The sequence below is a fragment of the Trachemys scripta genome, chromosome 12 (genome assembly GCF_013100865.1).
Source record: "Trachemys scripta elegans isolate TJP31775 chromosome 12, CAS_Tse_1.0, whole genome shotgun sequence".
NCBI lineage: Eukaryota > Metazoa > Chordata > Testudines > Emydidae > Trachemys > Trachemys scripta.
The window spans coordinates 10,549,868-10,577,248 of NC_048309.1; the positions used below are offsets into that span (position 1 = coordinate 10,549,868).

At 38.6% G+C, this 27,381-nt stretch overlaps 1 protein-coding gene across 3 annotated transcripts in view; it reads right to left on the reverse strand.

Moving 5' to 3' along the window:
* Positions 1 to 1,198: 1,198 nt before the first annotated feature.
* Positions 1,199 to 27,381, reverse strand: part of GNAS (GNAS complex locus) — a 236,362-nt gene continuing 210,179 nt past the window's right edge. For all 3 annotated transcript variants that reach the window (XM_034787179.1, XM_034787180.1, XM_034787181.1), the window contains exons 6-12: positions 15,195 to 15,249; positions 10,172 to 10,245; positions 7,905 to 7,963; positions 5,658 to 5,778; positions 5,013 to 5,143; positions 4,073 to 4,140; positions 1,199 to 2,590 (exon numbers count right to left, since the gene is read on the reverse strand). In XM_034787179.1, coding sequence (XP_034643070.1) covers positions 2,444 to 2,590; positions 4,073 to 4,140; positions 5,013 to 5,143; positions 5,658 to 5,778; positions 7,905 to 7,963; positions 10,172 to 10,245; positions 15,195 to 15,249 — 655 coding nt within the window. In that variant the 3' untranslated portion in view covers positions 1,199 to 2,443. The remainder of the gene's footprint in view (positions 2,591 to 4,072; positions 4,141 to 5,012; positions 5,144 to 5,657; positions 5,779 to 7,904; positions 7,964 to 10,171; positions 10,246 to 15,194; positions 15,250 to 27,381) is intronic.

Genomic DNA, 27,381 nt, shown 5'->3' on the forward strand with positions numbered 1-27,381 from the left:
GTTTCCTTTTCTTTTTCATCCCACTTTTACCTACTGAAACCCCAACCCTTAACCTACAGGTAGTGATTCCAATCTAAGAATGTGAGGGGTATTTGGGGTCAGGCTCTTCTACCGATTCACAAGGTTCAGATGGCAGCTTTCCAAATTGTGAACTGGACAGACAGGTTTTTCAAATCTCATTAGCAACTGCAGCCAAAGTTTCAAGACAATTTAGCGTCTTCTGAAAGATCACTAGTCATTTTGAACCAAATGGGGAATGAGATATTACCAACACTAAGTCCTTGCTTTCTACATGTGTGAAAATGGACTAGGGGGTTAATTTCCTCATTAAAGGAAACCACAAAAGCAACAACAACAAAAAATTCTCAATTCTGCATGATTACAGTTCGTAACATTAACAAGGCATCCGGTACCTGTAGCAAATCTAGCCCCACAGACATTGCTGACCACACCCTAGCATTAACTTAAACTGGACCTCTTCCCCAAAAGAAATTAACGTCTTGTGAAAAAAAGCTAAGTGTGAAAGGCAAAGAGGTAATTTTTAAAAAAATTCACTGCATTAAGATCCAGATTGGTTTGGGGGAGCAGGTGGGAGAGAGGGAGCGGAGAAGGGCGTTTGAGTAATATATGCTAACACTGTTCTAGATGTGTTATTACAGCTGTAATTTCTGACTCTGTACAAATTGTACACGTAGGTTTAGACACATGAAAAAGTAATACACTCACAGAGACATAAAACACCTAGGTATAAAATATAAAGCAGTGTAGTAGTAGTTACTAAAATTACATGCTCTCTTATTGCTACAGTGATTTTTGCTCTTTTTTCTTTTTACTGTACCACATGTTGTTCTAAGCATATAATTTGCATAAATTATTCAAGTTTAAGAAAAAATCCACACATCTTCACTTTAAGCTACTTATATAGTTAATATAAAATAAAAAGGTTCTAAGATATCTCTTTATTAAAAGAGAGATAAAAATGTCATTTGAAACTGGAATTCAGTGGCCAAATCCAAGGGCGGTGTACACCTTATCATTCTTGTAGTATTATGCCCACGCAGGATAGCGGAGTTTGGTGGGGTATTTGGCCCAGTCTACAGATGGTCACCAGACCTGCATGATGCCTATGTGTTTGGTTTTGTTCTGTTTTTGACTTTTGCGAAAAGGACTATGAATGACCAAAGACTAACATTTATAATTTGTAGCAAAATTTGGTTTATGTAGAAACAAGCCATGTTTTGCATTTGGATAGAGATTTAAATGAATTAAAGCTAAAAATTAAAAAGCATGATGCTGCAACATCTGGTCACTTGTTGAAGACCTCACTTTTAAAGTGGTTAAGTTTGCACAATTTGTACTTTTTTTTTTTGTTTTTTTTGTTTTTTACTAAACAGTATTTTTCCTTCTTTTATAAACCAGAAAAACTAAACTACAGATAAATTTTCCCTACCTTGAGCTAATGCTGCAGATAGGGTTGACAAAGCTGTACAGCGCAATCAAACATACTTACATCTTAGCTCATTGTACAGGTACAGCCATAATCAAGGCACAAAGATCTTCTACAAGTTATTTTTTCAATAAAGTTGTACAAAATAATACATTTTACAGTCTGTACAAGAATAATAATCCAGCAGTAAAATAAAAAAATGAGGGCGGGGAGAAGAAAAAGAAGGGAAAGACCGTGAGGACTCAAGTCCAGATAATGATTTTTATAGCAGACAGGATCATCAGTGGACAAACGGAAAACAGTGTGTGGTTAACTCTTTCTGCAATCACAGGCCATACGCAGTTCAATTCATAACGTCCATGGTCATCTTAAGACCACCAAGACTGGATTTAAAAATACCCTTCTGAAAGGTAGCGGTTAGTTTTTGCACTGTCTAGGTCTGTTGTAGAATTGTCAGTATTTCCGTTCAAAGCCACATTACAGTCAGAGAACCAAACTCAAGTGTCTGTCTTCAAACTTGGTCTGTGACTTGGCACCTTCTTTTGTCTGATGCAGTGAATGGATACAAAGTTGAGATCATGGGTTATACGATTATGCCCACAACAGTGCTAAATTACCTAAGGTTTTCTCTCCCCATTTTGTTTGTTTACTTTTTAAATTTTATCCCCAATCCTTTCAGGTGCTCCACATTCAGGGCTTTTAATTAATTAATTAATTAATTTTGTTAACAACAGTGTTAGGGAACCCCCCATGAAAATGGCCTTTAAGTTTTAGGTGCCATTTCAAACTGTCTGAGGGGGACACAAGCAAGCTTAGAAGTGCTGCTATTGTCCAGCAAGAAGAAAAAGTTGAGGGGTGCAAATCAGAGGGAGACTGCAACAGTTCTCTTCCACCCTATGTGGGCAAGGGTTTTTTTTGTTTCTTTTTTGTTTTTCTTTTTTTTTTTTTTTTAATAAGGAATAAGGAGTCCAAAACACAGAAAAAAAGTGCTCTCCATCACAACAACTCATATTGGCGAAGGTGCATCCGTTGAATAATGTCCCGACAGTCATTGAAAACCCTCCGGATGTTTTCTGTATCCACTGCACAGGTGAAGTGAGGATAGCAGTAATGTCTTCCATCTCCACTTGCTGTGCTGATTCTCTGTAGGAATAGTACAGAGAAATTGTGTGTCAAAATAAAATTGTCTGGAAAAAATTATGCTCTCAGCTGAATGTTGGTGAGGATATTATGTAAGTTCTAAGACAGGGGTTCTCAAACTTCATTGTGCCACGACTCCCTTCTGACAACAAAAGTTACTACACAACCACAGAAGGGGGGACTGAAGCCTGAGCCTGCCCTAGCCCCTGGGGGGTGGGAACCAAAGCTGAAGCCCAAGGGCTTCAGCCCCAGGCAGGGGGTCTGTAACCTGAGCTCCACTGCCCAGACTTCGGCCCCGGACTGCAGCTAGTCTAAGTCAGCCCTGGCAACCCCATTAAAACGGGTCGCAACTCACTTTGAGAACTGCTGTTCTAAGGTGAAATCTGGACCCCACTGAAGTCAGTGACAAAACTCCCACTGACTTCTGTGGGATCAGGTTTTTACCCCAAGGATTTAACTTGAGAGGAACAGGGTTGCATATGGAAAAACTGAGTATTTGAGAACTGAAATGTAACTGCAGAGATAAGAGAACTTCACTGATTCACATTAATGGGGAACTTATGTGCAGGTGGGGGAGGGAATTGGCCCACACAACTCCCATAGTGAACTTCCCCCTCCAGAGCACTGAATTTTGCCTGTGTGTGAATCTTCAGCTCCTCTTTACAAACTAGACACAGTCTCTCAGTATTTTTTTGGTTCTGGTGTAGATGAGTCCCAATTTTTATTGCGATGCTCAGTATCCCTAATAATAATGACACCTAATTCAGGTACTTATTGTACAAATACTTAAACAATTGTTACTAAAACTAATCAGCTGGCTAACGAGATGATGGGAACGATACAAGGAAATATTAATATTCAGCAGATAATAGACTGATTTGAACCACAACTTCCTTTAGAAGTGACGTAGTGGATGAAATCTTGGCTCCCACTGAAGTCAATGCGAGTTTTGCTACTGGATGTCAGTGGGGTTAGGGATTCACCCATTATCTCCCATTTGAGAATTATGGATTCTCAACAATTATTCTAATCATTTAACTGTGTATCTTGTGAAACAAACGAAAAGTAGCTAAAAAAATCCAACACCTTTTAAACCTCTAGTTGGGTGTATTACATAGCACGCAGGTTAAAAATATAAGCCACTGTAAGGGTACGTCTTCACTTACCAGAGGGTCCGGCGGCAGGCAATTGATGTTCTGGGATCGATCCCGGACGTGCTCGCCGTCGACGCCGGTACTCCAGCTCGGCGAGAGGAGTACGCGGCATCGACGGGGGAACCTGCCTGCCGCGTCTGGACCCGCGGTAAGTTCGGACTAAGGTACTTCGAATTCAGCTACGTTATTAACGTAGCTGAATTTGCGTACCTTAGTCTGAAGTGGGGGGTTAGTGGGGACCAGTGGCCAGAATAGGCAAACAGTTCTGCAATATTAAAACACAGTTAAGCTTATGATAGAAAAACATACATAGAAAAAAGAAAATACTTACAAGAAACTCATCTCTAATAAAATACTTGGCCCTTGTAACTCTGGGATCCTCACCAGGCTCTGGTGTTGCTGGTTAATAATAATAATACAATAAGCATTTGTTAAAGTAGGAGTTTCATAGTAATGATTCTGAAAATCATAACTTACCCACTGACCATCAACTTTATGAACTAGTCTTTGTTTTCTGATCAATTGCAATTTAAACAATGTTCTTAACATAAAATATTACAGTTCTAGTCTCTAATATGGTATCTAAAACAATAAGACTCCAGGAAAGCAACAAAATATGATGGTATCCATAATGTCAGGAATGTGTCAGAATTTAAGGAAATATTAGTGCAATTACAAGCTTTTGTAAGGAACTTACAGGTAACCTGCAACACCATATGACCCCTAATGCCATTGACTGGGTTGAGTTGTACTACTCTGGTTGCAGATAAAGGAACGCTGATGGTCATTAAAGTGAATGAATCTGTAACAAGTATATTTATTTTATAAGTAACCGCATAATATGAAATGGAAACTTCCTTAGAGAGTCTCTTTTAAAAGAAAAGAAAAATAAAGGATCATTAAAAAGTGCTGTCACACACAGAAAGGGTGTTCCCATGGAAACTTGCACCTCAAGGGACACTCCTGAACCCCACCACTGCACTGAGACTGCAGTGGAATCCAGCAACAAAGTGCATAATAAAATGATCGCATGTTGAGATGCCTATGTATATGTCCAACAGATAATGTCCTCTAATGGGACTGAAGAAACATTAAATTACAATTTGTCTGAAAGATACTGAACATTCTTTCAGCTTTGGAAATTTACTTCTTTTAAAGTTTATCTGAAACTTCCAATAAATGTTACATACACAATTAACATATACTATTGCCCAAGGAAGTGGTACTTTGATGATACAGGTTTATTAAAAAGATGAGAAAAATGTTCTTACCATCCTCTGGTGTAGTGTAGCGAGCAAATTCTGGAAAGTAGTCTTCAATTTTAGATTTCCCTGCCAAAACTTTCTCTGCTAGCAAATCCTGTTTATTCAGGAAAAGAATTACTGAAATGGTCCGTAGCCACCTAAAGAAAATTGAAGCCAAATACTGTTAGAACGTATGGCTGAGCTTAAACATCAATAACAAAAAACATAATGCACTACACTTTAGAGAAGTGGTTTTCAACCTGTGGTCCACAGACCTCTGAGGGTCCACAGACTATGTCTAAGATTTCCAAAGGGGTTCACACTTCAATTTGAAATATTTTAGGGATCTGCAAATGAAAAAAGGTTGAAAACCACTGCTTTAGAGAATATATTCATATTCTATACTATCACAGTTTCTCTTAAGCTTATTTTATTTTTTCCCACTATTATGACTACCATTTTCCCAATACTGTGTATTTTTTTTTTCATTAGATTTTAATACTGTGTGTTAGTATTCCATATAGCAGGTTTACAGTGGCGATCAAAGATAATGATTGACTGGGCCATGTCAGAAATAGAAATGGTGCACTTTATACCAAAGATTAACTTTATCAATATAACACAGTGTTACTAATGCATGTGAAATTAATGATGAAACTTCAATTCATGGACCTGTTGTTCCAGATACTCTTGAAGAGGTTTAGTGCTTCTTGAAGCCGATTGGTCTGATTGTCCTCTCGTATAACCATGTTGTAGCTACTGCTGGCCACCACAAATATGATAGCAGTCACATCTAAATCAAGAAACACCCAGTAGTTAACATCAAGATCCTGATAAAATCTTCAAGAACCCCAGAGTTCTATGAAACTTTAAAGCTTCCAGCTTCACTAAGGTGGGGAGGGGCTGGCCTAAAACTATTGCCTCCTGCTTTCTAGGTGTAAGAAATAAGAAAGAGGGGGCAGTAGGGAAGAAAGCATAACAGAGGCAAGTGGGAAGTCAGAGGACTGAAAGGGATGCAGGATAGTGAAGGGGAGTGAAAAGAATAGAAAGAAACTATAGAAAGAGAGGAAAGAAGGATCAGACTGGAGAAAAGATTGAGAAAGATGAAGTGAGGTACAGAGAAAAAGGAAGTGTGTTTTAAAAGGAAAAGAAGAATGGAAAAAAAAAAGAGGGAACTAAAAAGCTAAAAATCAACTCTAGGGAGCAGAGAAAGCAAAGATGCCTTTGGGGAGAACTCCAGAGCAACTGCACTTTTGCTTCCATGGCAATAAAAAGCACAACCACTGAAATCACATTAGTATGGCCCCTTCCCAAAACCTTTTTCTAAAATGATATTCCTTGGAGAGATGAGAGGAAAGATGACTGAAGAAAAGGTAAGGAAAGAAAAGAGAAGGATGAAACAAAAGATTCACTGTGAATTCATGGTTGCAGTCTTAATTCCTCCCACTGCATACTATACCTCTCAGAGGGACACTGCCTCTTTCCAGGGAGACATTCATAGAATCATAGAATCTGAGATTCTATGATTCTATGTGGCTGTGCTGCTCCAGACCCCTCATACTGACTTCCAAGCTCATCTGCCTCAGACATCAACAGGAGAAGAGATGAAGCAGATCGTAAGGCAACAGGAAGAGGAAGGAGCAGAGGTGAAAACTGAACGGATCTTTTATTAGTAGGGCAAAAGGAAACATTGCACAGCAGTCCCATGCATATCCCATTGCTCAGATGAAATTACGGCAGCAACTGTAGCTGAATAAAAAGCAAGTAAACTATGTTCTCTCTATTTAGCATCTTCCCTCTTCTATGAGCTCATTAGAACTGGTCTAAACAAGGGGGAGAGGAATTGTGTGAAATTACATTTTGCCCATTAAAAAAATGAAGTCTGAAAATTTTTGACTAGATCTAGCTTTACAAAATTATGTGCACAAAAGAAATGCTTCACACACAACTGATATACAGACACCTCTGGGGTGGAATGCAGCAGCTGTACAAAACTCACACACATTAGGTTCAGGACACAAAGAGGACTATGGACAATTTAAATTACCGGGGGAGTTTATGAAAGACTAGATTACTCAAAATGAATTTTGGCCAGGACACAAAAAAAAAGTGTTAACAGTCCAGCTCTTGTGAAAAGTGCATAGGATTTTTAAGTGCCATTTTGCTATGTTAGCATTCTAGAGAAAGGAGCTTACCAACAGTTTTTCCCAGCAAGGTGGTTAGAGTTTTCCTGGTCAATTTAGACAGGGCGTAACACATTCTATACCATTATTTTAAAAGCTGTCCTACAGAAATACATGGGTGCCTAAGGTGCAACAATTTCAAAACTCAGTGGAAAACTTTATGAGCAGTGCCACTCCGGACCTCAATTTTACAACTTATCCAAAAGACAGAACCTCCAAAGGGCTCCCTAGCACCTCACTGCGGCAATGGTTCACTATTAACTTGGAAGAGTGGCACCTACTAGGTCAGCAACATAGCTTCTCTTACACACAATAATGTGGCATTTTAATTTGATCACCCGTATTTATGCTACATGTAGCCCTTCACTTGTTAAGACAGAACAGACCGTTTGGAAATGAACTGTCACGTCGTGGGCAAATCACAAAAAGGAGAACTTATTAAATGATAGCAGGAAGTTTGGGGCAGCAGGAAGTTTGGACAAACTATTTTAATTTACCCAGCTTCCTTTCCTTCCCACCTAAATTTTCACTCAAGCACTCAAGACATTCAAAACAGTTACAGTAGATTACACGATTATACAAATTCCAGCCAATCTGTCTGTTCAAAGAGACACCTTATGATTCCAGACAACTAAAGAGGACAGGAGTTAAATCTCACGTATTGTTATTTACATTAAAATATTGCAATGAACTTTTATTTTTTAAATTTGATAAAAAAATCAATTCCAAATCTTACCATTGAAACATTGGATCCATTTTCGGCGTTCATCTCGCTGCCCTCCAACATCAAACATGCTAAAGAGGAAAAACTCTTAGTCACGTACTGTACAAAAACACCGCTGCTCTCCTGACTCTGACATACAGTATTTAAAGTAATTGTAAATGCTGTATGTGACTAGAGCATGTAAACAACCCCAGGACTCCCATTTTTTAGAACCTAATGAGACAAAGGACTGGCAGAATCTGCAGGTAGGAGTAACAGCTTATTCGCCAGTGCAAAGAGGCTTTCACCCCAAAACGTAATGTAGTACTTTTAGGGCTTGTCTACATGAAAAGTTAGAGTGCGGCAAGCTGGGGTGTAAATCTACAGTAAACAAGACAACTGCACATTAACTGTCCGTGTGGATGGACCCTGCTATTGCGCACTAAAAGTTTTACAGTTCTGTTTGAAATAGCAGTATGTCACAGCACACTATCGAACTTTTAATACGTGGTAGCAGGATCACCCAGTGACTTAGTGCGCTATACATTCATACCCTGGCTTGCCGCCCACCAAGATTTCATGTAGACAAGCCCATTCCCTCATCTGCACTAAAAAGACAAAAAAAGCTAGAATTGCTGAAGCATATCACAGGGTTCTTATTTGTCCTCACTGATCAAAGAGACATTTAATAAAACTACTACAATGAGAGGTTTCCTCACACAGATACTGTAGATCTAGGTTCAACAATATCAGAGTCAGCATTTTTGGGTCAGGGCCATCAAACAACCATTAAGCACCAGCTACTTATAAACTGGAAGAGGGAGGAAAGTGTTCTGTTCCTCTGATACACACACAGGTTTTGGACAGCTTTGTCAGTACACTGATTTTAAACTTTTATTATGCATGGAACACGACAGACCTGGAAGAAAAGGAGGCACAGAAGCAGTTCAAAGAAAAGTTTCTCTCTGTTCTTTTATATTTAGATAAAACTGGTTGACAGACACTCTCCAAGAGACAATATGAAAGGCAACAGGAAGGAAAGGAAAAGAAAACTATAGGAAACCAAAACAGAATTAAAAAGGCAAGCAGAGTACAGACCAACTTCCAAGTTCAAATTAGAGATTAGGTCATAACATGAAGAGATTCGGGAAGAAGAATCTAGGGAACAGCTCAGACAGTGTTATCGGTGGGTATGTCTACACAGCACAAAAAGACCTGTGGCAGTCAGTCTCAGAGCCTGGGTCAGCTGACTTGGGCTTGCGAGGGCTTGAGCTGTGGAGCTAAGAATAGCAGTGTAGATATTTGGGCTTGGGTTGGAGTCCAGGCTCTGAAACCTGGTGAGGGTCAGGGTCCCAGAGCCCGGGCTCCATTTTAAGCCCAAACAGCTGCACTGCAATTTTATGGCCCCGCAGCCTGAGCCCCAGTCAACTGATACAGGCCAGCCACGGGCGTTTTATTGCAGTGTAGACATACTCTTAGCACTGAAGCAAATACAAGATCCCAGAGTACAATTTTAGGTCCCAATCTTAAAAGTGAGATATGTATAGGTAGGCCCCATAGCCTACACCAAGTGCCACTGAGGTCAGAAGAGCTCCACTCAGATGCAGTGGCCCACCTGTACAGATTGGGGCCTAAGTGACTACTTTCAAAAACTGTGCTCTGTGGGGCAAATTGTATGCAGTTTCCACTGAGAAGTTTCCAACGAGAGCTGCAGATCCTTACAAGAGGGCAGAATTTGTCCAATAAAGTGGTTTTTGTATACACCTTTTTTTAAACATGCGTGTGTACATATCTTCTCTTAACTCTACTGCTGAGCAATTAAATCAAATAACCAGACATGGCCCCATTATTTTAATATTATCCACAAAAGTGCACTTTCTGCTTCCTCTCCTGGCTTTGCATAATCAGAGAAGATGATACAAATGCACAAAACAGGTATTTTGGAAGGCTAAAGTGCTATATATACACATTTGTTGTAAACAAAACAGTATCCATTTTAATGTCAGCTGCATTAAAACAGAAGAAAAGATGTTTGCCATTTAGAAAAAAGCAGAATCAGGAGGAAAGTTATTTTCAGGCTTATAGACAGATAGAGTAAAGGAGAATCAAGTTATCAAAAAGCTTTATCAAAACGTGTGGGAAAAAACCACCAGTTCTTTGGCACTAAGAGCAGAAAGATGTCAGCCAATTCCCATGGCGTTTTTAAACCTTAAAATGTAAAGCTCCTAGACAGAAGTATCTGAAAAATACTTGTTTTCCGTTAAGTGTTAAATTCAGCAATAATGAAGGAGGATACTTACTGAAAGTTTACTTTGTCCACCTGAAACTTGGTTTCAAAAATTCCTGATGTCAAAACTCTGCATCTCAGCAGGTCCTAGAGAACAAGAGAAAAAGTCATTTTATTCAAAGCAGTGATTTGATTATTCTTCAAACCTTCAAATTTGAAAAGAAAATATAATAAATTGCTGAGTGCTGCTCTTGTACTCAGTGCTGCAGAGAAAGGAAAGGTATGTGAAGTTGGGTGAAGGCCCCCGCCCTAAAAATTTGTACACATGCTTAACAAGCATTTGCACAATCGGGATCCGAGTGCCAAATCCTGAGAACCAAAATGGGAAATGCAGGTGCCGAGGATGTGGCCTTCAGATCTACTAAATCTTGTAAGAGTCCACTGAAGGTCTGACATTCAGGTGATGAGCCACAACTTCCACTGATTTACAGAGGGGCAGTGAATGCTCAGCACCACCTTTAAAAATCAGACTATAAACTTCTGCGCATAAGACAACAAAATTGTCAGGTGAATAGTGGATGGCTTCGTCACACAGAGCAGTGCAAAAGAACCTACATTTCTGTTTCCCCACCCGAGACAGCAACATACCCTATAGTGAGGGATTAAGACTGAGAGACTGCATGGAACAGGCTCACTTTGAGAAAAGTAGATGGTTAACATGCTGATATAGGGATAATAAAACGTTAAGCTTTTCAAAACAGATAACTGAGCACGCTCTGCTATTTGCTTATCCTGTAGCTTGGTGAAGCACAGTTAGGGACAACAGATGCCACACAGCAATTGTCATCCCAAACATCGCATTTGTGTTAAAAAAAGGAGCAACAATCTATCAAATAACTAAAATGATTATGGCTTTATACGTTCAGGAATGTATCGGGCTGACATTCCCCAAAGGCTACCCCCTGTCTCCCACTGGAGTTCCTTTTAAATCAAACAAGGCTCTTCCCATAGGGTTTCTTTCTCCAGAGAACCCAGACTTGCCCTAGGGGAGCAGTGATTAAAACCAAACTGTCAAGTCTAGTATTGAAGCTCAAAGCAAACACAAAAGGCTTCTTCCTCCCTAGGTTCCCGATTCTCCCGAGAGACTCGAGGGTTAAAGGAGATGTAAGCAGGTAGAGCTCTCCCAATCACTGGGAGACAATTCCAGCTCCTGCCTCCATCCGCTGTCTCTCCTGTTATCAGAGAAAATGTGCTTATTTTCTGCTTCCCTTCCCAGTGTGTCATGCTAGGGAGGCCTAGACACCCCAGCATCCCCTGGCACCACATTTCCTAGAAATGCTTTTGGCAGAGGGGTGGGGGTACTGAACTTGCCCACACTTCCGGGCCTATTCCCAAGCCCTAAACAGACTGCAGCCTGGATTTTCTCCCAATCTTGCAAGAGGAGGGTTAGGAGGCTCTTCCAGACACTGGGCTGCAATAACCTTAATGAAGTGGCACTTTATGGAAGATTTCTCCCTTTCTTCCCAATACCTGGCTCCTGGGGAAAGGCATGGGGCTCACATTATTATTGGTAAGAACTAGGAACTGAAATGATGAAATGTTATGTGAAATAGATTTTTAAAAATGTGATCATATTAAGGTTTTCCTGTAGACACACAAAACAATCAGATCCCCAGAGCTGCCAACAAGTCAGATAGCCATTAAGTAGGAAAGTTGTGATATTGGTGTACATAAAGAGCAAAAGCCACCAGAGGTGTTTTGCATGGATTGGCAAACATGTAGACAGCCTAAAGCAGAGGTTCTCAAACTGTGGTCTGCAGACCACTCCATTCAGGTGGTCCATGGATAGTTCCTTCTAAAGCGTGCACATGGGCTTCCAGAGCAGGGGAGAGACTACTGATATTAAAATAGGAGTTGTGTGCTTTTATTTGTAGAACAAAAACACGTTAATTATTATTTAGGGGTTTTTATATCGCATTTTTATCCAAAGCACTTTATAATAGTTAGCTAACAGTACAAACAACATTTGGAAAGATCATTAAGTGGTCCGCCAAGACCCTGAGCAATTTTCAAGTGATCTGTGAAAAAAAAGTTTGAGAACCACCGGCCTAAAGGATAATTAACATAGAAGCAAATAAATATAGATAGGCTTCAAATAAATTAAATCTTGAAAGTTCATGTTCTATCAGGAGACATAATTTTGAATCTGACTGAAGATTTTTGAAATCCAGGACTTAAACTACCATGGTTACTAATCTTGGTATTACTGGGACTGTACTGGGCACTGTTACAAATGGATCATACAGATAAGACCACAAGAATGGCGTAGAATATTAAAGAATTTATGAGTGCATTAAAAGCCACTCCCTTATTGCACTGATATTATATTAAAACAATCATAAGTTAGTCACTGTTTAAGCTTAAAGAGTCACACCACTATATGAAATCCAAAGGTTAGACAATACTGTTAAATCGTTAAACAAAATGGCTCCATTTTACAGACACTTATTTAACAGCAAATTGTTGCAAACTTGCTAGTTTTCTTGAACACTTATATTAGACTATTTCAACATGCATATATTCTAACTAGATCCATTTGTTAGGAATGATAATTTTTAAATAAAATTCTCTGATAATTAAAAATTTAAATATGAAAAAACTAGAAGCTGTCAGGATCTAGAATCTGTGCAAGTTTAAAAACACAAGTGGCCATCTTCAAAATGTCTGAAGACAAGCACTACTCCACATGGGCATTCTCCTGCACATCTATGAAGCTCCACCAAAGTCAATGGTCCCAAACAAGCACATAATTAATAATTACACACAAAGCTCCTGCCATCACTAGCTTCCAATATAAAATTGAAACATTAAATTTATGATTTAATATCTGCAGGCTAATCTCTTTGCAATTCAAAAAGAAGCTTTTCAGGTAATCTGTGATCCCAGGATATTAGAGAGACAAGGTGGGTGAGGTCATATCTTTTACTGGACCAACTTCTGTTGGCAAAAGAGTCAAGCTTTCGAGCTACATAGAGCTCTTCAGATCTTGTCTTTTTCATAAACACAACTGGTCCGATAAAAGATATTATCCCCACTTTGTCTTAAAAATAAAGCACACTGACAAAGCTGCCTCTATACAAAGCTCTTTTCCAGTAACTCTGGAAAGACTATTAGAACCATGAAGGGACTGGAGACTACTAGAGGAAATTAGACGAAAGGGTGATTTTAGAAGGGACAAAGAAAATCAGAGTTGTAAGTGGGTAAAAGTTGGTCTGCACTTCTAAGCCCTTCTGAAAACAGGGGTTAGATAAACTGAGCATTAATTAAATTTCAGATCATCATCAACTATTGGAAAACTTACAAATCAAAAATGACTACACTTATTTTATGACCATTCAATCTGGTAACTTGAGAAGCGGTTCTCTCCTAAAGAGAAGGGTCTGCACCTGAAGAGGAAGCAATCTGTCAGAATGCTCTTTTTTCTTTTTGTGGTAATTAAAGACTGACTTTTTTACTTCTTGAACCCTGATACTGCCTTAAGATCTACAATGGCAGACCCCTATGGCCCATGTGGAGTCCACTGGAGCTCTACACAGGTACAGGAAGTCTGCCTTCATGGATCCAGTCACAGGATTGTGTCCTTAATTTATGAGGAGTTGGCCAGTTCACATAAAGAACCTTATTTTGTTCAATATGAGTTAAAGGGATTGCAACAGATTCTAAAGAAATAATCAAAGGATATTTTGATATATCAAGTACTGTTAGGGAAGCCACAGTAATAGAAAGCTCTATCAAACCCTAACAAAACATGTCCTACTACAGACCTCTGGTCCACTGGAATGGGATTCATTTTGAAGGGGAGGGTGTTGATTCTAATCTATCCATAGCAGCCTGACCTTTAACATTCATTAAGTTGTTTGACCTGTGGACAGGGGCACAAGAGCTCACTTGTGTGGATCCAATTGCAGGATCAAGGCTTGGTTATGGACTTGAGTGTTTTAAAACGGATGTTGTTGTTGAACAGCATGTTAATGAATAAAATCAAGGACTGCCACACATTTTGCTTATATAGTTAAAGTACAGTTCAGCTATGTACCAAAAAACTGACAACTGCTGACTACTTGGCTTCATCCAGGCTCCGATGCATTATAGAGGAGAAACTAGTCCATAGTTTGTTATAGTTAGGTTTCCCTAGCCCAATTAGTTTTACATTTGCATACTCTACCATAATGTTAATTTAAATCTTAGAAACTGACATGCTAGCTGTACTTTAAGCACACTTTTTTTTGGTAAATAATGACGTGATTCTGCATGCAAGTGGGCATATTATAAAAACTTCACTTTGATTGGGCAGAACATGCCTGGAGTTTAGCTTCTGCTAGCTCTGGATGCACTGATCCAAGCCAGAAATTGGGTGTCATTTGCAAAGGAAGTTTTGCCAGTGCTACTGACATTTGCCTTTAATTACAAAACACTGGGTCAGACTACATTTTCACTACAACAATACCGTCCTGCTGAGAATGCTGTTTTAAACAGAAACTATTGACTGGTAGGCTATTCTGCCATTTGGTTTAACAAAAGGCAGTCCTCTGATTTTACAGGTAACATGTATGAAAAGGGCTGGAAAGCTATCTTTAATGGTCAGCAATGTGGCCCCTGCATTATGTAGAGAGCTAATTTGCAGTGGTAGCCAGGAGGACTGAGAAAGCATAAACCAAATTTAAGTTAAGAAGGAATATCTATGCAGTTATTCAGCTGGGGGGGCTGACTTTATGAAGCTCTAATTCCAATGGTTACAAGGGATGGCTTTTACTACTGCAGAAGTTTGACCTTTACTTTAACCTGGGCAGTTTTTCTCGTCCTAGTTCCTTGCTCCTGATATACTTGAGCTGAGATCAAAGCACATAAATGTAAACTTTATTTTCATTGCAATGTTAAACATCATACAACAGAGGTTGGCATCTACAATGGAGACTGCAGCTGCCAATTCGACAAAAGGAAGCTAAAATATATATTGTGAAATTCAAAGCTTAGTTACTCTTGGCAATGGGAAATAGTGGTTGTGTTATAGAAGTTCTTAATACAATTTTACTCACCTGGTCAGATGGTGTATATTCATTTTGTTTGACTATGTCAATCTTGTCTAGAAAACTGAAAGAAAAATTAAAATGTCATTTTTCATTGTCAAATAAATTTGTGATCTGTATCTAAAGTTTAATTACAACTTTTGAGTAGGCTTCACCTAAAAGATAGACTATCAGGTGTTTGGGCCCCCCCTCCCCCGGGTGTCTTACATTTCATATTTACAAAATGCTGAAGTGATGTAAATTATTTACGTATGGCACTATGTCTGCAACAGCAATATAAAAAGAATTGCATTGGCTACCACTATCCAGCAGAGGGCCAGGAACACAAATTTCATCAACTGTTCTGATAATCTCATTACAATTTTCACTAAAACAGTTTAATTGTTAGGAAACACACATGTAGTTTTATTTTTTCAAACCGTGTGGACAAATATCAATATCTAAACATTAATATAACTTGTGCTATCATTCTCTGCTATCCCCAACATTAGAACATTAGGCAAAATATTTCTTTCGTTGCATTTCGTTATTACAAAAGTAAGACACGAACTCTGTTTTTAAATCAAACTTTCCTACTTTATTTCAAAAGAATGGGTGAAATCCCTGCACCAATTATGTTGCTAATTAAGTTAAGAGTAAGGTAGGACTGATCTGTCCTTTGATTGTTTGCAGAAGTTCTTTTAGTTTACTTACCAGAGTAGGCAATGGCAGATTAATTAGCCGTAACGAGATTTGTATTACTCAAATTGATTAATACAACTAAAGAAGATAGCAAGGCTAACGTGGTCTTTAAAATGCCTTTAGCAGTAATCATTCCCTCCTGATTTCCTTTCATTTTAACTGGAAGCAAAAATCCCAGGATGCTGCTTTATTAATTACTTGTTTCACAGCAGTTGCAAAATGCTCACACATTTATCAAGAAAATGCCTTAATATATATGCTTTATATCCCCACTAGCACAGAGATAAACAACGGATGCAGAGAACAGGCGCTAGTGTATATTGACACCAATGCAGCTCAACTATATGAAAATTCTTCCCTCTCAGCTCTCCTTTCACAGATACTCAATATCTGTGCCTACAGCAACATCCAGATTTTATGCTACAAACTTCTGCATATCACACATGCCATACCACGTAGGTATTCAAGCGACACAGCACTTAGACAGCCTCCATATTAATATTACCAAGAGGCCTGAAAATACCGCTGCAGTTAGTTTTTTTGGTAATTTACTACAATCTAGAAGCACCGTGTTTTTGAAAGATGCCACACTGAAATTCCTTCTGACCGAATTCCTCTGTCCATAGAACAGGAATAGCACAAGCAGTCGAAATACAAGTTTTCCCCTCCTGTTCCTACACTCTTTGAACAATGCATTTCAACCTTCACCTGGTTTACCCTCTCTAGGCTCAAGAAAGCAACTCAGTCTGCATGCATATTTAATCATTGGTCACTCTGCTAAGACTACACATAGGGCCAATTAGCACCAACTCTAACACTGGCTTGTGAAGTAGACATTGTACACTGGGAAATGGACTAAAATGATCAATTGCTTCCACAGGCCAGTGAAGAATCACCAGCAATGAATTTAGGTCACTACTTACCCATATCAGACTTTTATATATTTCCAGATTTGCACGTTTAAAAACACTGGGCTATATCTTAAGAAGCAGTGGTAGCATTATTAAAAAAAATTACACCTAAAAATCAGCTCCTATTGACAATATTTTCGCAGCGATACAGCTGAAGATGGAGGTAGAGCTAGAGGCAAGAAAACAGAGCAGTAGAGGGAAACTTGTATTGCCACTGCTCATACTGGATTTGTCCTCAAATCTTCCAGGCTATTAATCAAATAATATGTGATGTTTAAAATAAAAAACAAACAGCATTTCAAAAAAATGAAAAATCAGGGTATTCAGGGTAAGACTGTCTATGGATTCAGACGAGTCAAACGGTTCAACAGGTAATAAAGGCATTCTGCTTCTAAAACTGCAGTCTCAGGAACATGTGGTGACAATGTATATTTCAAAGCAGGAGGATATTTGATGCAGGAATTGTTGCTATGTTATGAACGTTGTTATATTAATCACCTATGTGACTTTGAAACATCCCAGTCTTTCCACACAATATACACCTAAGCGTAACATTTTATAGTAGGCTTCCACAAACTCTTTTTTACTTTCATAAGAACGCAATGGGTTTTGGAAACTCTGACAATTAGAAAACAACGAGAGATTTCTAAAACCTGGAACTGAAAGTACAAACCTCTTACTGTTGTTTATGCAGACTATTTTTAGACCTATGATTTCCTTGAAAAACACCAGCCACATAGGAGAAGCAGTAATGTACGGGAGATGAATTCCAACGGCTACATCCATGCCAGGTAAAATAAGTTTGAATGTAATAAACATTTCTTCTTCCCCCAAAACAAGTTCTAACATTCAATAAAGTTTGACATTCAAAACAATACTACTTTAGAGGAAAGCATGTAATTGTGTGACAGTTACCAAAAAACCTACAATCATCCTTCCAGCAGCATTTTTGGAGGAAGAGAGCAATGTAAGTGTTAAATACAGAGCTCTCCTTTCTGTGCATATTCCACTTCATGAAAAGTGTTTTGGAGACCTTAATTCCCAAAACACACACAAGAAAATCATACTGATTCATAGATGTATGATACATATTTGTAGGGACACCCCTTGAACTGACTGAGGCTGCCTATCTGCAAAATTAAAGTGATATTTGCAATAAGACAAAAAGAACGTCAAAACGGCAGTGGAAAAGCTATCACCTCTCCTGTTGTAACTAAAGTGAGGGTGGTTTTTTTTTGGGGGGGGGGGAAGAGAGGAGGAGGGAGTGAAGACAGCTCAAAAAAGCTCACAGTACAAGACCCGGGGAATACCCAGTTACTACAAATCAAGACTGATTTCTTTTTGAGTATGCAATTTATCCAGTAAGAGAGATTATACCCAGTGGGAGTGAAACACTTACAACTTGGTTTCATTTTAACATGCAAAATCAATGAGTAATTAAAAATACATACAAATTTATCATAATCACTATTTTTCTTTCTGAAGTTCCTTTCATGATCTGTCCAAAATGTGAAGTTTTGGGTGAGGACATTTCAGTGCCAGTCTGCGTTCACTACATTCACTACTAGGGTAGACAGGTACAATTCCACTGACTCCAGAGGAGATGTGCCCATTTATGTCAGCGGAGAATTTAGCTCTGAAAATGTATGTAAACAGATTTCATCTATGGGACTTCAGGCTGGAGACAGAAAATGTAGGGATGACACACACCTTCCAATTTACTGGAGAACACAATATGCTGTGGAAGAGAAGTTGGGAAGAAATTTGTTATGGGCTCTGGGATGTTTAGAGGGACAGAGAAAGGTAGCTGTGATGAAATAAACAGCAAAACCGTTGCTGTGATTCAAAAACAAAGGAGCCAAAAATCCATCAAGCTAGATCTTGTATCAATAACAATTTCAGCTTCAAACTACAAAAACACTGACACAAAAAACAACGCTCAAAACTACACTGCCTTTTTCCACGCTGCTTTTGTTGAGACTAGAGGAGGAAGTTATTTTCCAGAAAGCAACCCTGCCATTCAGTCAGCAGTCATTCCCACTTCTCACTGGGGGCCCGAACCTGCCTTGGACCAAGTTGCGGGACTGGGTCATTGCTTTGCAAAATATTATCTCTTCACACGGGTGACCTTTATCTACACTATTAAAAGAAGTGCTAAGAAGCAGGGTGGGAGGTGTTAACTAATTTTAGTTAATTTGCAGCTAGCAAAACAAACCAACCGACTTCAACAGAAGCAGGATCAGGGCCCTAGTACAGAATCAGGCTTCTGTCTTGGATATTAAAATTCATTGTATTAAAACTTAAAGGTAAACGAAAATGATCTGAAACAAACCCCAGATTTTTCCTCAGACCTACTCACCTAAGGGAAGGGAAAGGATACACAAAATGTAGGAGATATAAGCCATTGTGAACCAGCAAATTCCCTTACACTTTTTAGGCACTGTATTTATTAAACAAAACTCAGACAGAAAGCCGGCACAAAGGCTCCTTTTTTGTCCTTCTTGCCATAGCGTGGGGGGGACACAGTAAGTAACTGAATCATTCACTCCGAAGACTGTTCCAAATTTTAATAAACCTGCTATTCCCCAAGCAAGATAAGATTTCCAGATAAAAGGACCTACTTATTTCCATTTTCTCTTCAGCAGTTCTGGAGTTTAAGAATTATCTGTTCAGAAATCTTTTCTGCTTCTACTGTGTGTTCACATTTGGGGGTCTAGATTAGCAAATGAAGATCGAGAGCTATTAGCATAACATTGCTGAGGCCCCAGTCCCAATGAGGGAAGTTCTCCTTATTTTCCCATCAGAAAGATTTATAATCGATAAAAAAAAACCCATCCCACGCAACCACCAAATGCCACACTTTTTGGAAGAGCTGGACAATAATCAAAGTGCGTCTGTCTCCTTGAAGATTTCCCCTACTGAAGAAACAGAAAAACTTGCCAAACTTTTCAGTAAACAGTAACTTGAAATTTTAGTCTTTGCAATCTGATGAAGTGGTTGTCAGACAAGCAAAAATTCTAAATCTCAGTCTAAAAGAGGCTTTTGTTCTAATCAAGGAGAATACAGCAAAGGTCTCCTTCAACGGATCACACATCTATTTTCAGAGAGACAAGTTTTATTCCTATCGGATACTATTTTTTATAAAACCATCACCTGAGTTTACAAGCAAAATGAAACCAACACTGACTTCTTCCTAGACCTCCTTCTCTGACACATTAACACCCCCACAAGTTACCACTGCACATGACATATTTCAAAATATTTCAGTCTCAATTTTAAACAAAAACATTTATTTGAAACTTGTTTCTTAGTAGTATTAGCACTTCGGAGTTGTAAAGCTCCTTCCATCTGAGAGACGCAAAGAACTTTACAGATACCAAATCAGGCTCACAACGCCTGCCTCCCCACCCCAAGGTAAATATTAGTCACCCTGTTTTAAAGATGGGGAAATCAAGATACTGAAAGGGAAAAAGAGCTGCCCAAGGTCATACATCAAGCCAGCAAGAACAGATTCCAGATCTCCTCTCAGTCTTGTGCTTTTATTACTAAATTATTATTCTGAACTAATCACAGTCCGATTTGTCGTGGTTAGGGGCACCTCCGAGGGAGCAGTCACAGTTCAGTTTCTGTTTCTGAAAATGAAACCATTAGTTGTTTACTGATTTTACCAATGAAGGACCTGATCCTGCAGACATTACCTATGCAAACTCCCATCAAAATCAATGACAGTTTTGCCTCATTAAGCACAGCCAAATTAGGTTCTAGTGTCATTTAGGAGAGATAAAATAAACTGTAAATTAAGGTCAACACTAATATAATTTGTAAGTAACATGTGCCTTTCTTGCTCCAGAACAGATCACCTTTTACCATACTTTGAATTTTCTGCCTTTTGTCTCTATACCATAATTTTGTTATTTAAGTGTAGCTTTTTAAAAAGCAAAAGTGATCTAAATATCTGAGAACTGAAATTCTTTCCTCAAAGCCTTTGTCTATTCTGCAGCTACAGAGTTCCAAGTTACTGTATAATTGTATAATATTTTTCTTAAAGGGACATTCAGGCTGAGAAGTCCAAAATTTTATGTACTGTAACTTGAAAAGTAGACTCCCCTTTCCCTTACCCTCCTCCAAACAAATCCAGTAGAGTTTCCCAACCCCTGAAAAACAAGTACTGAAACACTGCTAAAACCCCAGCTTCTCACTCAGGTCCATATGCTGACAACAAATCCAGGGCACCAGGTTTATTTGCAGGCTCAAGCATGCACACGTCGGCAGTCCCTCCGTTTTGCCTATCCTTTCTACCCTTGGGAGCAAGCAGGATATTGAAAAATACAAGAATCCTATTCTTGAAATTGGTGGAAGAGGTTTCCTGCATATTTCTACTAAGAGAAACAGAGAAGGCAGGCACAGTAGAGGATTGTTGGGATATGGAGGCAAACAAAAACGAAGCTGCTGGCATAGTGTTAGATCTGCTAATCTTTATGGTGTCTCTGCAATCATGCATAGTATATAAATACAAACCTGTCATGCAGTTATGATACATGATATTTCCTCAACATTTAGTAAAAGATCCAAAGAGGAAATACTAACACTAGCTTAAAAAAAATACATAGGCTGTTTAAAGTGAAATTTTCAAATGTTCACAAAAATGTAATTTTTCAGATTAATATGGGTCATGCAGACGTTAAAATTCTTACAGATCTTATGTATTACATGGAAGTTTTTTAAACAGTAATATTTAGAAAACTTAGAATGAAGGGTGAAGAATCCCACCAAAATCTTAGTTTTATGGACCTATTAAAATACTTGTAAAACTGTATTTAACAACACAAACAGAATTGCTTTCAAATCAGAGGCACCCAAGAAAGCATCTAACGAATCTTGTACTTGTATAATCATGAGATGAGAATTGCAGTAAAAAAAAAAAAAAGTGTTACTGGGATGAGATTTTACATCCAAGTTCTCAGACCCATTAGGGCACGCTTAAAAACAGAGATTTATAATGGAAAGCAGCTTTCCTACAACAGTGCAAGTAATGAAGCTGAATAAACCAAAAGACACAACTATTCAGTAAAAATAGCCCCACTAAGCAAGAAATCTATTTCTTTATATTTCCAGTTTGGAGTCAATTATTTATTAGGATGATCCTCATTTAAATGTACATTTTACAGAATCATGCACAGGTCAGAACACTTTTAAGTATCCAAACTTTAGAATTTATTTATTTATATATAATATTAGAGTGAGTGAGTGTGTGTGTGTATATTACATAAAAGTGGTTTTGAGAGAAGAATCAACTTTAATTTCAGAATAACCTCGGAGCATTCCAGCCACTTGGAGGCGGAGGGGCACCACTGGTCTAATTTTGAAGCAAATAATGAGAAAGCTGAAAAGTATGACTCCATATATTTGGAATCATCTTGCGGTAATCAAGGTTACAGTTCCTTATATGGTGTGGAGAGCACAAAGCACACACGAAAAATTTAATATTAAAACTACTGGATATGAAGAATTACAAAACTACAACTATTGTAAACTAAACCATTACTTTTGTGTTGCCACAAAAAACAACAACAAATCCTTCCCTAAAAACAAAAATGCAGCTTGGTTACGTGTATTGCTTCCTAAACTGCATAATTAAAAGCGTAACCCACAGGAGGCCACAGGACCTAAAATGCATTTTGTTTCACTACAGGCAATACAAAGTAGAAAATGCATGCTTTTCAAAAACTGCCAAGAAAAGAACAAATTGGGAAAAAGTAGGAGAAAAGGAAAGTGTATTTAAAGAAATTGTGGACGTCTTTTTTCTCTCTGCCTGTCTAAAGTTAGTCTGGCTTAGAGGATGCACTAACTTTCCCAATCAGTTTTACATTACAGCACAAGTCCAGAAATAGCTCCCAGCCGCCTTGGCCTCTAGCACGGTTGTCATGACAATGGAACCACAGTTCTATAAATAGCTCATCAGCACCAAATCTTGTGAGACACATCTGGAATGGGGCCAGCCTAGCCCCAGCTTGACAAATAAAAATAGGCACAGGCAGTTTGAGAAGCTGGAAAGGTACAATGCATCTCTCAACTCATACACAGAGACAATCAGAGTGAAGGAGAGAAACAACTTTGATTGCTTTTTAATGCAGGATTGAATTTATGGTAGGTTTATAAAAAAAAAAAGTTACAGTACTAAAATGAAAGCTTCAGTCATGCCCTACCTCTGTTTTCCATTTCCCCCCCCTCCTCGTCTGTGGCAAACCATGCCACTTTAAAGACTAACAGTACAATCACTTGCCTGTGAGGCCTTTTTTAAAAAAGATTTTTGTATGTTTTCTTTAAGGTTTTGGCCTGAATTTAGTTAGTTTCTGTTCTTACAATAACTAAATGAGAGACAGGCAGACATTATGTGTCTGATGGGAAAAGGGCTTGAGAACCTAGCTCCAAGTCAAGTCACTGAGAATTACAGGTGCTCAGCACCTCTCAGGATCATGGATTTTGCAAGCTTCCTCATACTCCTTTGCCACCTCCCAAGTTGCAGCACTTTAGCTATTCTTGTTCTAGTTCTTGCAAGCAAATACTGCCACTTTGTTCCAAATGGCATGGAGATTTCTGAAGGACAAATCTATAACAGACTAGACTAAGATCACAAATTAGTTTTACTTGCAACTCAAGTCAAATCTGAACTCCTGAATTCAGAGGTGAAACGCAAAACCTTTAAGTCACTGCATAACACAGTTCATTTCCCTGTGCCCCATTTGACGACGGCTGCCTTTAAAACATCCATTTTCTTTCATTTCATGGATGAGAGAATTTTTTATTTTTAGCACAGTTTTGATCAATCCATTCAATTATGTCCAAATTATCTATATGGGCACAGACTTGTGTCAAAAATGTTAGTTGGTTTACCCTACAGCAAACATTTGTACAATCATGAGATTCAGCTACCAGCTGATACACCAACAGTCTAGGAATAAGACTTATGAGTTATATATAATAAATGATTTCACAGAGATCAGAAATAGCAGCCATTGTGATGTAAAATAGGCAAGAGAGATTAGATCCGTTAACGAAGCAACCACATTTTATACTATAATCAAGAAACGAGACAATTCACAAAATATGAACTCTCAGTAATTCATCAAAAAACAATGGGGACTGCAGACGTAATCAAAGTAGTGCAGCTGTAATAAGCATTTAAACCACGGTAAAATATCTTCCAAATGCCATAAAGACACGAATACAGGCATTCAATGCAAACTGCACCATCAGCCCACAGGATTCCTTTAGGTCCCTACATGGATATTTTCATTTCTAAAAATTGTAGAGTAAGTTCCATCCAGACTCAAATATATATAAGAGCTTCCCACTCCCTCCCCCATTAACCACATATATTTTGTCCGTTTGCCATTTGAACAATGCACATTTCAGAAAAACAGCAGATTTCATAGAAATTCTTTGGAAAGATGTACTTCGTAACATACATGTGACATATAATTCGGAATTTCCATTCATTTATTCTGCAAAGATACTACAAAAGCTTGGGATTGGTGTAAGTGACGGAAATCAATGCCAAGCTTCATCTAGCATGAATCGCAAGACACAATAAAGAATAAAGAAACATTTTGCAATGTTTTACTAATTCGGAGTGGAATCTTCTCCACTCACAGAATGCCTAAGTTTCCTGGCTTTGTGTGGGTGAAGCATGGGAGAGAGAGTGATGGATGACAGAGAAATTAGCTCGGCAGCAGTGCACCCATGGCTGGTACCTAGAGCTGGGCAGGAAATGGTTTTCCTGTCTTGTAAATATTTGAAAATGTTTACCTTCCCGAATCAAGACGAAAAGTCACAATCTAGAAAATGTTAGTGAATCGAAAAAACTCCCCCTCCCCTCTTTTCGGGTCAATCAAAATGTTTGCGTTTTTATTTTGACTTTTTTACTTTAACATTTTTCAATCTAATTAACTTAAATTTCTGAATGAAAAATCATTTTGAATCAGAAAACTGGATTTTTTTTCCTGGTTTCCAAAATATGAAAATGAAATAATTATACAATCAAAAACTTTTACCAACTTATTTTTTTACATTTATTTTTTATTTTTAAGTCAGGGGATTTGTAAAAACCAGCCCTGTTTTGGTTCTGACAAACTAGCATATTTTGATGGAAAAAGTATTAGTTAAAAAATCCCGGACTAGCTCTACTGCTACCCCCAGCCTACAGTCTGCGAGCAGTCATACCACCTCCAGGCCACTTGTGCAGTGTATTAAAGCTACTAGATTCTTGCTTCCCCCAACTCACTGGCCTGCCCCATTATTGCTCAGGCCATGTCTACAGTACAGATGCTACAGTAGCACAGATATGGTGCTACACTAATGCTACACTGGAGCATAAACGTTTCCTACTGTGACAGAAGGGATTTTCCCTGTCACTGTAGATTATCAACCTCCCCAAGTGGCAGTATCTAGGTCGATGGAAGCATTCTAGCTGGGATTAGGTTGACTTAACTACAGTACTAAAGCGTGTGAATTTTGCACACTACATAGCTAGGTAGATCTAAGTGTAGACCTTCTCTGCAACATACAGGGGGGAGTGGATGCCTCCCTGTGCACCTGTTTTTCTGGTCCTCCATGCTTTCCAATAAACCAGGGCAAATTTAATTCTAGATGTTTATGTCCATTTTCAGTGTCTTGGCCCCTTGAATGTATTTGATTATCCACCTCCCAAACCAAATATCCTCCTCATAGCCCCTCCAAATAAACACAATTAAGGCTTCCCCAATTGCTTCTATCCATACCTTTTTAACTTGTAACAGGCATTTTAGCATTCTCAACTATCAAAATCAACAGAGTGTTTAAAGAAATTACTACTGTATGCCTGCAAGGCTCACTCTTCACTGCAAACCTGCATATGTCAAATAACTTCAGAACAGCCCCTCACCCCACCCCAAAAAATTACTTCACCAAACCAGTAGAAAGCTTAAACCAATCCAAGCACACAGGGTGCAGAAATGAAAGGTAATGGTATGAATGAGATCACGGTGTCATGATTCAATTCCTAGGCAAGCCTGAGGCTGGAACACTGTGTGTTGTTGGTGAGCAGTGACGAACATGCAGCAATCCCTGTTAACTCATTTCTGTTTTTTTAATATAGCTTAGTCCATCATGTTTCCTTGTTTTCTTCTTGGCAGCCTAAAGTGTTCACAGATCAAACCCCAGGACTTATTCAAGTCTGGAGACCCAAAAACACAAACTTTAAAAAAAAAAATTTTTTTTTTTTTGGAAACCCTCTTCTCCCTGAATTTTGGCCTGTAGGATAAAAATGGAAACCAGTTCTGATTCATGATCCTTATTCTGACAAAAACATAGTCAAAACAGCTTCTCTGGCACAGGTGCATCCAGAATACTATTTCTTTGGACTCAGCATCCCTCATCCCAGTCAGTTATTTAGATGTAGGCCTAAGAGGAACTCAAAGCGCAGTGACCTTGTACAAGTTTTTTCTCCCTTTTTAAAAAGCAAGCTTGCTTGGCTGGCTCACCTTAGTTTACCTAACTCTATTTACTACTTAGTATGGAATAAAATGACAAAGCTGAATTAACGAGGTCAAATGATGAGCCCCGCCCCCCCCATCCCTTAGACAGGCCACAGGTTAATTCGAGGTGGAATGCAAGGCAATGGTATATATTATTCCTAAGTAAGGCTAACTTCATGATGTTCACGCGGGAACTAAGATCAGCTACAGTTTGTGTAAATGTTGATAGCAGTCAAGGAATGCTAAGTGCTCATGTTCAAAGCTGTCTCTATGAAATGTCTAAGAGATTTCTGCCTTTCTTGCTACTTAATGTGATTTTAACTTTGTATAATTCTGACAAAAACTGTTGTCGAAGAATGAAATTCTATAGGGATGCCTGGAAGACCCGTGATTTGTTCAGTTATTTCACTGAGAAGGCGCATACGCTAAATACTACAATTTGTACTTTTACATGAGTAATTAAAAGCAACAGACTAACAGGTCAGCTTAATACTGTATGTTAATCAATGATACAATGAATCTTGCTTTCATGGTCTTTGGCCACCCTCAATACCATCAAGCTAGCAGAATTAGGGCACTTCTACATGGGGAGTTAAGACAATTAACTAAAGGTGTGAAGTTAATGCTGTAAGTTAAAGAGCATTAAACCCCCATCTGAATGGTCAATGAGAGCATCTACATGGAATTTCATGCTTTTTAACTAATGTGCATTAACTTCACACCTTTAATTAATTCGTCTTAACTTTCCTGAGTGTCTGTGTAGACAACCCCTTAGTGATCAAGTCTGGCTGACCATACATGGATCTGATCATAAAAATACCTTTCAATCTTTTTGCATCCATGTTTCACAAATGTTTTTGTCCCATCTGTCTGCTGGAAGATGCTTATTTGAAAGGGGATAGGTGGTTAATGGTGTTTTTCAGCTAAGAACCAAACATTTACTGATATGATGTCAGCTAACATGCTTTGCCTCTCCTTACTTCCATAGTTTTATAATATTGTACAGCTCCTGGATTGTTACTTTCTGTTGCTGAGGAATTTGGTGAATTTTGAGACCACATCTCTCCCAGCTGCAGTATGTACTGGCCA